This window comes from Puma concolor, chromosome C1 (assembly GCF_028749965.1).
Source record: "Puma concolor isolate L17-30 chromosome C1, mPumCon1.1.hap2, whole genome shotgun sequence".
In the NCBI taxonomy this organism is placed as follows: domain Eukaryota; kingdom Metazoa; phylum Chordata; class Mammalia; order Carnivora; family Felidae; genus Puma; species Puma concolor.
The window spans coordinates 166,892,540-166,906,077 of NC_141674.1; the positions used below are offsets into that span (position 1 = coordinate 166,892,540).

The 13,538-nt window shown below is 41.4% G+C and overlaps 1 protein-coding gene across 3 annotated transcripts in view; it reads right to left on the bottom strand.

The window, feature by feature from the left end:
- Positions 1-13,538, bottom strand: part of PDE11A (phosphodiesterase 11A) — a 414,495-nt gene that overhangs the window by 47,057 nt on the left and 353,900 nt on the right. For 2 of the 3 annotated variants that reach the window (XM_086718963.1, XM_025933541.2), the window contains exons 16-17: positions 5,730-5,807; positions 459-522 (exon numbers count right to left, since the gene is read on the bottom strand). In XM_086718963.1, coding sequence (XP_086575089.1) covers positions 459-522; positions 5,730-5,807 — 142 coding nt within the window. Of the gene's footprint in view, positions 1-458; positions 523-5,729; positions 5,808-13,360; positions 13,512-13,538 lie in introns of those variants that run through there. The other variant, XR_015255343.1, reaches the window with a different exon arrangement.

The following is a 13,538-nucleotide window of genomic DNA, read 5'->3' on the forward strand; positions in this document are numbered from 1 at the left end:
ACACACTTTGGCCACCGTGATTTCATCTCCAAATAGTCTTTAAATAAAAAGAAAATTTCCTTTTGACCTCCTTGGTTTGTTTTTTTCTTTTTTTTCTTTTTTTTTTTTTTCCAGATGAGAAAAAAGTGGACCTTGTGCTAAAACACGATTACCTATTTAAAAACACTATTTTTGAAACTCTTGCCTTAGGAAATGGTCAATGCGTTATTTGGATTTAGAGTGTTAACAAAATCTTACAGAGTCAGAAATACTATTATTCAGTGGAAGCACGTTAAAGAAAGGCTGTGCAATAAACTATGTCGTGCCCAAGCCTCCCGCTATTTTTTACACCATGTTAATACTGATGCAAATTGACTAGGGTTTCAGTGCCTGGGAGTCTGGGCTCTGGGAATATTGTTCCCCCCGCCCCCCTCCCGCAGTTCCTCCTCTGCTGAGCCCTGCCATTAATCACCACTTGCCTGTCTCGAGATCTCCCATGGTTTGGTCACGGCTCCAAGGTCACAGGCTGTCATTAACATTGATCTGAAAAACAGAACCAAACAAAACAGGCTGAATAATCTTTTGTTGCATTCCGAAACAATCCCATCCTGGATACATAAATAAATAAAATGGGACTAAGGCCAACTCACATGTCTTTCCCTCAACAAGGGAAGCACTGTTTACCGTCCCCATGTTTAGCATCTCCGTCTTGTGGCCACACTGCTTAGGAAGACAAAGCTCACACACACCCTCCGGTGCCCTTTTGTTATGTCTGCAGCAGATCAAGGAAGGCAAAGCACTACTTTCTCTGTACCTGAGCTAAGCAAGTTCTGCGTAAACTAATCTCTAATGGACGGATGGACAATGCTTTTTATTCTTAACTATCAGCAAGGGAATCAGTATATAATGCCACATACACAGCTGATAAATCTCTTTACCAACTTATCACTGATTGATGGGAATGGACGGAAACCTATAGCAGAAGGCAAGGCGCTTGCCACCATAGGAGCTCCTTCATTGTCACCTGCCTTACAGAGCTCAGATTTACTGGGAGAGCCACAGTGTTTCACTCCAGTTTATTACCTGGCTGCAGCCCTGTTTTGTCAGCATTATGAAGAAGAAACATATTCAGCTAAGCTTTCATTAATTTGAGCACATAAGAAAGCACAGGAACATCTGAACCAGATTTTTGGGGGACAGATTTCTACTGGGTTTAACTAGAATCCATCTAACCATGGATATAAGAACACAGGGAACAATTGAAATTGTGGATAACTCTGGTGCTTATAATTTGATGTGGTGGGAAGCAGGAAAAACAAGGCACACTCCTTGTCCAAAATTTGCTTTCTTTGTGCTAAAGCCAGCAGTATGTGATGAAAAGCAATGAAGGATTGGAATTGGGAGACCACATCTTGATTGGCTCCTTTTGGAAGAAAGGGGTGTGCTGTTGGAGGTCAGAGGGCTGTCCTGATGTCGGGTGTCAACATTTCATACTCGAATGCCTTGGAAACATGTCTGCTTCCCAGATGGCAGAGCATGCCTAGATGCTAGTGGGGTTTGTGTCACTTCCCCGGGCAACTCCTCCAGGGAACAGGGCAGGGTAGCCGGTAACAATAGGTCATTCAGAGCCACCAGGCACAATGGTGTCAGAACCCCCCTCCAGGAGTCACGTAACATCTAATCCCAAGCATCCCTGTGTTAAGCACTATGCGGAACAACAAATCAGAGCATTCTTCATATTTGATCTTTTGTAACAAGCAGTCTAGTGTTTTCCTCCCTCTGTACAAAGTGCTTTACCAACTAACTACTAACTCAATGAATCATCTGAACCCACTGGTAGGGGTCATTATTCCTATTTTTTAATGTGTTTTCTTATTTATGTAATATTTATTTATTTTGAGAGAGAGAAAGAGTGTGCAAGAGAGTGAGGCAGGGACGGGGAAGGGGCAGAGAGAGAGGGAAAGAGAGAATCCCAAGCAGGCTCCACACTGTCAGCACAGACCTGATATGGGGCTCGAACCCACAAACTGTGAGATCATGACCTGAGCCCAAATCAAGAGTTGGATGCTTAACTGACTGAGCCACCCAGGTGCCCCAAGTAGGGGCCATCATTCCTATTTCATGGAGAGGTAAATGATTAAAGATTAAGTAACTTTCCCAAAGTGAGTAAGTATTCAGGATTCTGTGATTATCAAAAAGATACCATGGGGCACCTGGGTGGCTCAGTCGGTTGAGCTTCTGACTTTGGCTCAGGTCATGATCTTGCAGCTGGTGGGTTCAAGCCCCCTGTCGGGCTCTGTGCTGACAGCTCAGAGCCTGGAGCCTGCTTCGTATTCTGTGTCTCCCTCTCTCTCTGCCCCTCCCTTGCTCATGCTCTGTGTCTCTCTCTGCCAAAAATAAATAAACATTAAAAAAAATCCAAATAAATAATAATAATAAAAAAAAGACACCAGACCCCCTCTTGTTACACCCTGATGCTTCTCACTTTACATTCTGCTGGTACCAGAGTGAGACAAAGCATTGGACTTTTCAGTCTCTCTCCAGAGTATCTGATACTTGCACCATTTTTTTATTCATACTTCTCCTCCATATGCCAAATTATTTCAACAATAATCTTGTGTTAATCATTATTTTCTCAATTTGTTTTCTAATTTTAAAACAATTAGCAGGGGCGCCTGGGTGGCTCAGTTGGTTAAGCGTCTGACTATTGATTTCAGCTCAGGTCATGATCTCACGGGTTGTGAGTTTGAGCCCCATGTCAGGCTCTGCACTGACAGTGTGGAGCTTGCTTGGGATTCTCTCTCTCCCTCTCTCTCTCTCTGCCTCTCCCCCACTCACGCTTTCTTTCTGAAAATAAATAAACTTTAAAAAAAGAAAAAAGAAGACAACGAATAAATTTTAATTTAAAAATATTCATATTCAGTAAAATAGTTCACATATGAACTGAATTTTGCATTTACCAAACAAAAATCACACTTCGCACTTCGCCCTCCGTTTCACTATTTTAAATTTGAAACACAAATAAAAAGTCCAAATAGTCAACGTAAAATAACAGAAGTGAAGTAACTCCAGTTGTTTTTTATCCTTGCCATTACTGTGCTACCCTTGTCGGATATGCTGTTTAAAAGCAGGACTGTGAAACTCTGCAGGGTCAGAAACATGAACTATCTCCAGAGCAAGGGCAAAAGGCTCTGAAGCATCAGGAACTTGCACTAAGGTGTGGACTGCGTCCACCTGTGTCAGGGGCTGGTTAGATAATGGGGCACTTTTACACTTAGCTTACATGTACGAGATATGTACGACTATAGGTAAGTAATAATGTGCCAATTGGGAGCTTTCATAGCAATTATTCTGATACTCAGCAGTAGTCTCAGCAACTGTTTAGAGCCTATGCCAACAAAAGATTTTTCTCAGGGAGAAGTAGCTTATCATTGACATTGTTTAGACTGCAGGCACATGGTGGTGATAAAAAGCAGGCCAACTTTTAGTTGGTTTTATTACTATTTTGAAATTCTCTAAGACAGTGTTCCCCTAGAGCCCCCCGGCCCTTTCTGCACACAGAGTCTAACCATGAAATGGGGTGGGGGGGGAGGCAACGATGGGGGCCAGTGGAGAGCTCCTGGAGCACCTGTTCCACATACTGAGCTTCCAAATAAGATTTTTCTTACATTGGGGATTCCCAACCAAAAAAAGTTTGAAAACCTCTGCAGGATAACACCCAGGTGGAGATGTGGAATGGGCACTGGCATTTTAGGAGTTGTGCTCAAAAGAGAGGCCAGGCTCCAGACATGGGGTGGGAGTCATTTGAGCAGAGATGGTACTTAAAGCCACAAGCATGCATGCTGAGGAAAGTAAAAACAGGTCCTTGGAGGTCCTTACATTTTAGGGGGACGGGGGAGGAGGAAGGGCTGAAGAAGAACAAAGAGGAGAAGCAGGAGTCAGAAGAAAGCAGAAAATCTGGAAGAGCTTGGCTTTGCAGAATCCAAGGCAGGAGAGAGATTTAAGAAAGGAAAGGCCAGGGCAATTAGGGGTGTGACGAGATCAAGGAAGAGAACAAAGACCCTACGATTTGATCCTTGGGAGGTGACTGGTGACTTTCAAAAGGAGCAAAAATCACATTTCATAGACCCAATTCCTCAGTAGAAGAATGGCTAACTACTCTGTGGTAAATCCATACTTTGGAGAAGTATGCAACAGTAAAAGATAATGACATTTGGACATGGAAGAAATTCCAAGGCATATAGTTGAGTGAACAAGCAAGTTCAGACTGAGATATAAATATATAACTTACGTTAAAACAAACAAATCCACACTACACAGTATTTTTCCTTAGAATATACACATATATAAATGCTTTGGAAATGTTGGAAAGGATACAACAAATTGTGTAGCTATATGTCAGTATGGGACATGGGAGTGAAGCCCAGGGGGGGTCTGGGGGCCTGTCATATTTTGTTACAGAAAAATATATCCCTGTAATTACTTGTGGAACTAAAAATTATTTAAAAAGAAAAACACTGCCTTCTGAGAAGTTAGGAGGAGTGTGAATCAAGTGTGCAATTGAAGGGAAGAAGGGGGCATTGATTGGACTTTGAGAAGAAGGAAGATTTCAGGGATGAATTTTTTTTTCCCCCTGAGGAGTTAGAAGAATATCTTTAGGCCTAGAATGATCATGACGGAAAAACAGATTCTGAAAATGCAAGCAATTAAATGCAATGTAAATGAGTATAATCGATATAGCAAGTTCAGGAGGGGGGGGCAGGCAGGAGGAGGCAGAGGCAACAGAGTTAGGACACAAGGGAAGAGCTAGCTTAGGACACAAGGGAGGGTCCCCCTGCTTCTCTGTACAGGAAGAAGAAAAAGGTCTGTAAAGATAGCAGAAAGAAATATCACTGTGGGAGGGGAGAAGTCCTCTGGAAAGTATGAAGCGTGGTCTTGGGCAGAGGGAGGGGCAGGCAGCCCTGTGTTCTGAAGCTGGAGGGGGCTGGGGGCAGGGCTTGCATGGCAGGTATGGGGCAGCCACGACCGGGGTGGTGCTCTGGGTGATTCTAGCAGTTGTGGAGCAGATACAGCGAGCCCACAGTCCTGGCCTCACGAAATTTTCCAGAAATACAAGCTTGGCACAGGAATAAGACAGCAGAAGTCTCGGGGTGAGTGAGGCAGGGACAGTGGAGGGACAGGATATGAGAAAAAGAGTAGTGCCTAGCTGTCTGGATGGCTACAGTCAGGGGGTTCAAATGTGCCACGTAAGGATAGTGGTTTGCTGCTGTCTTTTCTAAACAATTAGGAAGAAGTCCAGTGAAAAGTGTAGAACAGACTCCTTATTTCTGCCACCAACATGGTTCCAACTGGTTTTCTGTGTATAACATCTGTTGTCTCTAAAGAAAAACAAAAGTTCATTCGCCATTTTGTTTTTGGTAATGATGTTTTCTAAGGTTCAAAAATCCTCTCTCTCCTCAACTTACATACTCTGCTTCCCCAGGAAAAACAGGAAGTCACAGCTTGCTGAAACTGAATCAATTTGAACACCATTTTCTAATTCTGAAGGCAAATTTATGGTGAGGGGGCAAAAATATAATGAATTAGAAGATGGAAAGACACCCTACCTTTTCTCTAATTATTCAACTACTCTCTGAATGTAAGCTAAGATTTGTTACTTCAAGAATCATTGTGTGCCCTTAGCACTGTCAGAAAAGCATGACTAAATCTTCAGATAATGAAAAAACACATAAACAAGAGCTGCTTCTTACCGAAATATATCACGATGGTTTTTGATGTTCCAATCATATTCTCCTTTACTGACAAGTTCAAAGAATTCAGTTCTCCTCCTGCACGAAATCAAATGAAGGAAGAAAGAAAAAAATCTGGAATGAAATTTCTCAGTCTGCGGGGTGACATAAACACATTTATGGGAAAATATAAGATCACCTGAACCAAGTAACTTAATATTTGAAATCATGAGGCTAAAGCACTATCAAAATAAATCACTTTTTAAAAAATGTTGAGGCTTCAAGAAAAAGCCACAATCATTTCTGAATGCATTTACAACACAGGAAATCATTGAGCCATAAAACAGAAAACAATGTGGCCCGGCATTTAGGATTACTTGCTGTGAAGTCCTTGTGACACTTACCCGAAGTCAGAGGAGGGAGGCAAGGACAAATAAAAAGCAGGAACAATTTTGGAATACCCTTTTATCATTCAACATGGAACTGAGCTGTATGAGGATCTCAGATAAGATAAACTCCCTGGTAGTAAATTCAGGGCAAATACTTTTTTTCTAGGGTAGAAAATAACTATTTCAGCATTTCAGTGCTTAAATACATAGTCTGTGGAGTCAGAAATACCTGTGTTTAAACAGTGGCTCAGTCACCTACTTGCTGTGCAAATTGGTAAGTTACTTAAACCCTCTGAGCCTCAATTTCCAAATCTCTAACATGGGAATCATATTTGTTAACTCACAGGGTTATTGTGTGGGTTAAATGCAAAGCAGTTAGCATAGTGTCTGCACGTGCTAAGTCTGGATGCACACACACACACACACACACACACACACACACATATGGATACACATTTGGAGTTATATAGATACGGAAAAGACAAGAACAGGATATTCTCAAGTTGTGAAAATAAGGGTGATTTATTTTTATTTTCACAACTTTCCTTTAATCTAGTTTTAGAACTTTTCTTTTTTATAGTGAAAAAGGAAAAAAAGGAAGACATTAACATTTTGATTCCTTAAGAATAATTTCCCAAGGTTTCACCTTCTTGGCACTTTCTCCTGAAATACTGTCTAAAAGATCCTGACACACAGCTTCCCAGAGTCCATCCCATGTGGAGGTACTCCACATAAAGGGATTCCCTGGCCAACTGGGTTGGAGAAATGCTGCCTATAATCTACTTCCCTTGGAGATTCACCACCCAGAGCTTTTGAAACCTCTGAGAAATACTGACAGAAAATCCTGTCGGGGCACCCCAACCGACTGTTGGCTCAGTTGATTAAGCATCAGATTTCGGCTCAGGTCATGATCTCACCGTTTGTGAGTTTGAGCCCTGCATCAGGCTCTGTGCTGGTAGCTCAGAGCCTGGAGCCTGCTTCAGATTCTGTGTCTCCCTCTTTCTCTGCCTCTCTTCTATTCGCTCTCTCTCTCTCTCTCTTTCGAAATTAAAAATAAACATTAAAAAAATAATAATAATAAAAGAAAATCCTGCTTAAGCTTCCTTGACCACAGAATTCTATCGTACTGACGTTTCAAGAAGTACACTTTGGAAAATACAACCATGTCTCTCATGGTAGAAATCAGAGTAGGATCTTAGACATTTAGCACTGACCCATTATATTCTGGGGACAAAGAACATAATGCTGGATGCAGTTGGTTCCTTGTTTCTGATGTGGGGTGCCTATCACCAGCTGCCCAACTGTATAGACTTCTTGTCATCTGGTCAGACTTAACTACTCAATTTACCCGAAAGGAGGCAGGTCAGGAAGACAAACATGTGGCTCTCTTATTTGAGACACACAGACAGGTCTTCGATTTACCCCTTCAAGTGGATACAGGTCAGGGCCACACCACAGTGTAGGATAATCTCCACAACAACCTCATAGCAATGGTCAGAGATGGCATTGCACAGTGATATGGAAGGGCCCGGCCACTCCCCTCCCCTTTGGGTGTTCAGTGTGTGTCTATCTTTTCTTTGTATAACTTCACCATCTTCTTCATTTGCCTGCTCCCTTCTCTATGGCCACAGTCATGCCACAGTCTGTTCAGTGACAGACTATACACTGAAAGAGAAAGGGAGGTGGTAGAATGCAAAGAACCCAAGTCTGTACTCACACTGACCTGGGTCTAATGCTGACTGTCACTTACTAGCTGTGTGGCCCAGGGCAAGTGATTCCACATTGCTGAGCCTCAGTTTCCAGCTTTGTGGTGAGAATTTGAGATGAGGTGTGTTAAGCATTTGACTCTAGTAGATACCCAATACCTGACGGCTGTGGTTAATATGTAAATAATATTAATAGTATTACTGACAATAATAAAATACAATGGACTAATCGTACTACATGAAACTGAAGAGGTCAGCTAGTTCTCTTTTCTCACTGAATGAAGACTAGTCTTCCTTTGAATTATTGTGGAGCAGAAAGTTTGGTTCAGCCACTATTTCTTGAACACCTGCTCTGTGCCAACTCTTAAGGCTTTAGAGACACAAGACATAGATGGAATCTTTAGACATCTCTGAATTCAGCAGGGGCAATCAACAAATAAATAGGAACTTCCCTTCTAATGTGATACCAATACTACTAATGATGCTGGGACTAGAGTGAGGTAAGAGAGGCACTCACTGTGGGCGCAAAATTTAAGTGGGTGCCCAAAAGCTCAGTTATCAAGCTAAACAATATTTTAATACAATATTTAAAACAACATAAATGCAGGAAAAATCCATGATGAATAAAGTATTAGGATTTTAAATTTTTTAACATTTATTTATTATTGAGATACAGAGAGAGACAGAGCATGAGCAGGGAAGGGGCCGAGAGATGGGGAGACACAGAATCCGAAGCAGGCTCCAGACTCTGAGCTGTCAGCACAGAGCCCAACGCAGGGCTCGAACTCACAAACCGCGAAATCATGACCTGAGCTGAAGTCAGACACTTAACGACGGAACCACCCAGGCGCCCCTAAAGTATCAGGATTTTAAATAGGCTCTGACACTGCATGTGCATGACCTGCTCCCACTCCTGGTCCCCCCACCCCCACCCCCACAGCGTGAGGTTAACATTTATTGGGCCCTTACTACTATGGTCACTTACTACCCACATGACTGACCTCAAGTAGGTTACTTAGCCTCTCTGGGTTTCAATTTTCTTATTAGTAGGAGGAATAGTAACGGGATCTGTCTTGTAGGGTTGGTATAAGGATTAGATAAAATGATTTATGTAAAACACTTAGCAGAGAGCCTGGCACATAGTAGATACCCAATAAAGATTAGCTAGTTATTAAGCTCGAAAGGGTTGAGTTAACTGGTCCAAGGTTGCACAACTGGTGAGTGGCACTGCTGGGATACAAAAGCAATCTGTTGAAAATATCAGTTTCCCTGAGTGACAAGGGTGTCCTGGGGCACAGAGGAAGGCACTGAGCTTTGCTTGGAGGGTTGTGGAAAATCATGAAAGTCTTTCTGAAAGAGCTTGCCTATCATCATCCTTGTTGTCATGTGTACCTGATGTCACTTCAATCCGCTGAGTTATTCTAAGAAATCACTAGAAGGCAGACTCTGTGAGGACAAGGGCCTGGCCTCTTTTCTTCACTCCTGGATCCCTGGTGTTTACAACAATGCCTGATGTGTAGGAGTAAGTAGCTCAATAAATATTTGTTGAAGTGATGAATGAATGAAAATGATTCCCTCAGAAACCTATTCATTTTATAAAATAACTCTCCAGCCACTGGTTTCACCTCGATTCTAATGGTATAGGACTATTCACAGTTGCCATTTGGAGAGATTGAGATAAGAGAGCAACATAAAATCGATCCAAGGAAAGCTCTGTTAGATTCTTGAGGACTAGATTCCTACCAGACCAAGAGGCCAACAAAACACGTTGTGGGAAATTTAAGAACATCATTCCAATCTGATGTCTGACCCTCCTGCCACTGATACTGTTTTATCTGCTGAGAGTATGCTCAGTATATGATACATAACATCTCTGATGCAAAATGGAGACATATTACCTAGGCGGCTAACTCAATGCAGAAAAGAATTTTTTTAAAATGCAAATCTGTGACAGAGCAACTGAACAAAACTGTAAGGGTAAATTTCCCAGCTATGGAAACCATAATAGCCACAGTTGCTGGTGTGAAAGCCTTAAATCAACTGAACCCAAAATAGGTTATAGGCTTCACATCACATTATAACAAAATTAGATTCCATTGCATCAGGACAAAAGGGATTATCCACGATCCCTGGGGGATGGTGGGTAGAGGAGAGGTGGGAAGAATCTGTAGGGCAAGGAAAAATGTGGCATACTAATTTTATTTTTCCTCCACTGCCTAAAGTATGGCTATTTCTTGATTATTTATTCTGGCCTCCCAAGGTTTGACTATGACCTCAGAAGGTAATAGGACTTTCTGCACACCATAGTTTTGTTAAGTTTAGTCACTGGTGGAACCATGTATATCATACATCGGGTAATATGTTTGGTTACACAAATAGTCATATGCTTTAAAGTTGAAAACAAAATACATTTAGAAAATTTTTAAGTTTCTGAAAATTAACTAGTTTGAAAGATCAGGAGATCGGTTAAATCATTTTCCTAAGGCTGCAAAAAGGATTTTGAAGTAATGATATGCAAAGATGATATGTGACAAGTTTATTATTCATGCTTAAAATGTTTTAAGAGGTATGAAAATTTCACACCAGAGATAGAAAATGTATCCACCTCTCCACCATCCAGCCCCAAAATAAAGATTTCCTCGTCCCGTCGAGGCCCCTGAGCATCTCTGTACTCTTGCTTTTGCCTCCCTCCCTCCCGCCACAAGATGGCTATTTTCTAAATTTTGTATGAATCATCTTCACATACATCCTTATAATTTTACTAGGTAAACTATCCAAAGTATTGCTCTGTGTATTTTAAAACTGTATAAATGGTATCATTGTAATCTATGTATTCTTCAGCAACTTGCTTTTCTTGATCAATGTTTGTGACATTCACCCATGTTGTTATGTAGAGTTTTAGGCCATTCCTTTTTAATCCTATGTGGTTATTCCATGTATTATTAAACCACTATTTATTTATGTATTTCCTGATGATGAAGGTTTAGATTGTTTCCTTTTTTTTTTTTTTTTGCTATTACATAGTCCATATACTGCTGCTATGAACATCCTTATACATGTCTCCTTGTGAATTTGTGTGCATTTTCTCTCTCTCTGCCTCTCTCTATGTGTGTGCACACACACACAAACATGCATATATATACTTGCTGGGTCATAGAGTGACTTTGTTTTCTATATGTGAGTTTTCACTATAATTATAGACTGTTAGAGGTATACAGGTACCTTTGAGAAACGTGCTGTTTCTCTCATGTTTTATGTGAGCAAACTATAAGGTGAAGGAAGGTGATTCTGGTGAAGGAAGGTGATTTTTCCAGGGTCCCATGGCAGTTATGGGCAGGTCTAGGTAGATTCTAAGCCCCCAGCCTCCCAGTTCTGGCCTCTGAGATCATCTTTGTAAACTGGGTGACGCATGAGCCCTGTGGACCAGATAGTCTTGCATGCTGAGACAGCCCTCATGAGATGTAATGGCCTTGCAGCCTGCTGTGCCAAGGAAGTGCCAAATACCAAGCACCAAGCCAGGCACCAGACAGAGATCCTTCCATCATCAACAAGGGGATGCTCCACAGAAAAGCTGCAAATGGCCCAGGCCAAGTTGGTGGTTCACACTCCAGGTGGGGTGTATTTCTGACCTTCTCCTTAGCGATGATCATTACAAAGCAACAATGTGAAATCCACTGACTGTGCTTTTGAGAAATGAATTTGCCCACACAGCTGCTCCTTTCAGCATCTATATGTGTGTGAGTATATAGATTATACAGACTCAGCAGCATGAGTATATGTGAAACTGTTAGAAATATGAGCACTTTTAAAAACATAGGACTCCTAAAACGAACATTTGAAAATCTACAAAGTTATATAATACTCCCTGGATCCAGACTCTTCTGTCATGAGGAGCGATATCATTAACTTCTCAAGCAGATCATTGGGAACCTTGGTTTTCAAGGACAATGGCAAATACCTCAGCTAGTGAAAAGCAACTTACTGGAAAATCTCATTTATAATCAGATATGTTTTTATTAGGCTTTTATCCTGCTCTCCTGACATATGCTCCACTTAGAAAAATAGCGGTCTTTAAAAAAGCATCATTTGAACAGAACTGCTAAAATTACCCTCAAAAATAATTCTAAAGATCGGTTACCGGTCACCCATCACTACACTGAAAATCTTTCCGGTTTGTAATTTATCTGCAAGACACCTTTTATTTATAAAGTGAGAAATCACCATTTCTGTGTATATGCTAATCAAATAACTTTGGGGTAAGTTTATATATCTGTACATGTATATATGTACACATATTCTTCATCTATCTATTCATCTCACTGTTCTGAATCTACTAAAAGTGCATGAAAGTTAGGAAGGTTTTACTCCCAAAATGGCAAATCGTCATTGTGATCTTCTGTAATTCCAGCCCCAGAATTATCAGGCAGGGGTGGTAAGAGTGTGGGGGCCTGGTGGGGGGGGAGTGCAGGGGGGAAGAGATTTGTTCCTTCAGTGTTCTTTAAAAACTTTTTTTAATGTTTATTTATTTTTGAGACACAGAGCGTGAGCGAGGAAAGGACAGAGACAGACAGAGACACAGAATCTGAAACAGGCTCCAGACTCTGAGCTCTCAGCACAGAGCCCAATGTGGGGCTCGAAATCGTGAACTGGGAGATCATGACCTGAGCTGATGTTGGTCGCTGAACTGACTGAGCCACCCAGGCACCCCTCCTTCAGTGTTCTTAATATTCACTCAACAGGCAAATCATATGTCTACAGTTGATTGCTAAATGTAAACTCTGGAGAGATTTCTGGAATCTGGGTGTTAAAGCATCAGAGAGGAATAGAAAATTAATATTCAGATGTTAACTCTAGTAATTATGACTGATGGACAAAAGTCATATATTCAATTTTGAAGCTGCATTGTCTCCCGGCTTTAGACTAGCACTGATAACACACATGCCAGCTAAGAACCTGAATGAAATTGTTTGTCTGATGCTGTGCTTCTGTTGCAATGAATAAAACTGGCAAAATGCAGGAAATAGACTAGAATGACTGAATGTTGAGAAGTGCAGAAGATGAGATAACATAGGTCCTAACAGTCGGTTGAGTCCAAGCAGAATTGCCAGGCCACGAGGTGGTTTAGGTGTTGCTGGATGGCACCCTCCCTAGTTGCTCCTGTATTTCTTTGGCTATAGCACTCCTCACGCTGCGGCATTACTGTTTTTCTCTCTTTCTTATGGGCACAGAGCCCCTGGGGTAAGAATTCTGAGGTGCATCCCCAGAAACCAGAACAGTGCCTGGAGAAGTACATAAAGAAGGCAACAATACGTGCTAGTAGATGAATTTCTCATGTTTTATTTAGTTGCAATATCTGTGGATGGGGACACGGGGATGAACCTATGTAAAAGTGTTTCAAAATGCATCAAGAGATGCCAAAATATTTCTTTCATCAACCTGCTGTGGTGCCTGTTCTAGCAGTAGAATAATTTCAGTGGGTCAGTTCACTAGGCTCTGTTCAAGTGTAAGAATAGGTTAAGCCTTATAAGTCATTACACCTTACTGTGCGTTCATTTACCTTTTTTCTTTCCAACATGGTGGCTAAGTTGAGTGCAGGCAACTGTGGAAGTTGCAAACACCAAACATAGTGGGCTCTTAATAAACATCTGTTGAATGATGAATGAGTGAATATTCCTGTCCGCATAGTAGCAGAAACATTTGTTCAGTTCCTATTGTATTTAAAAAATGAATTGTTG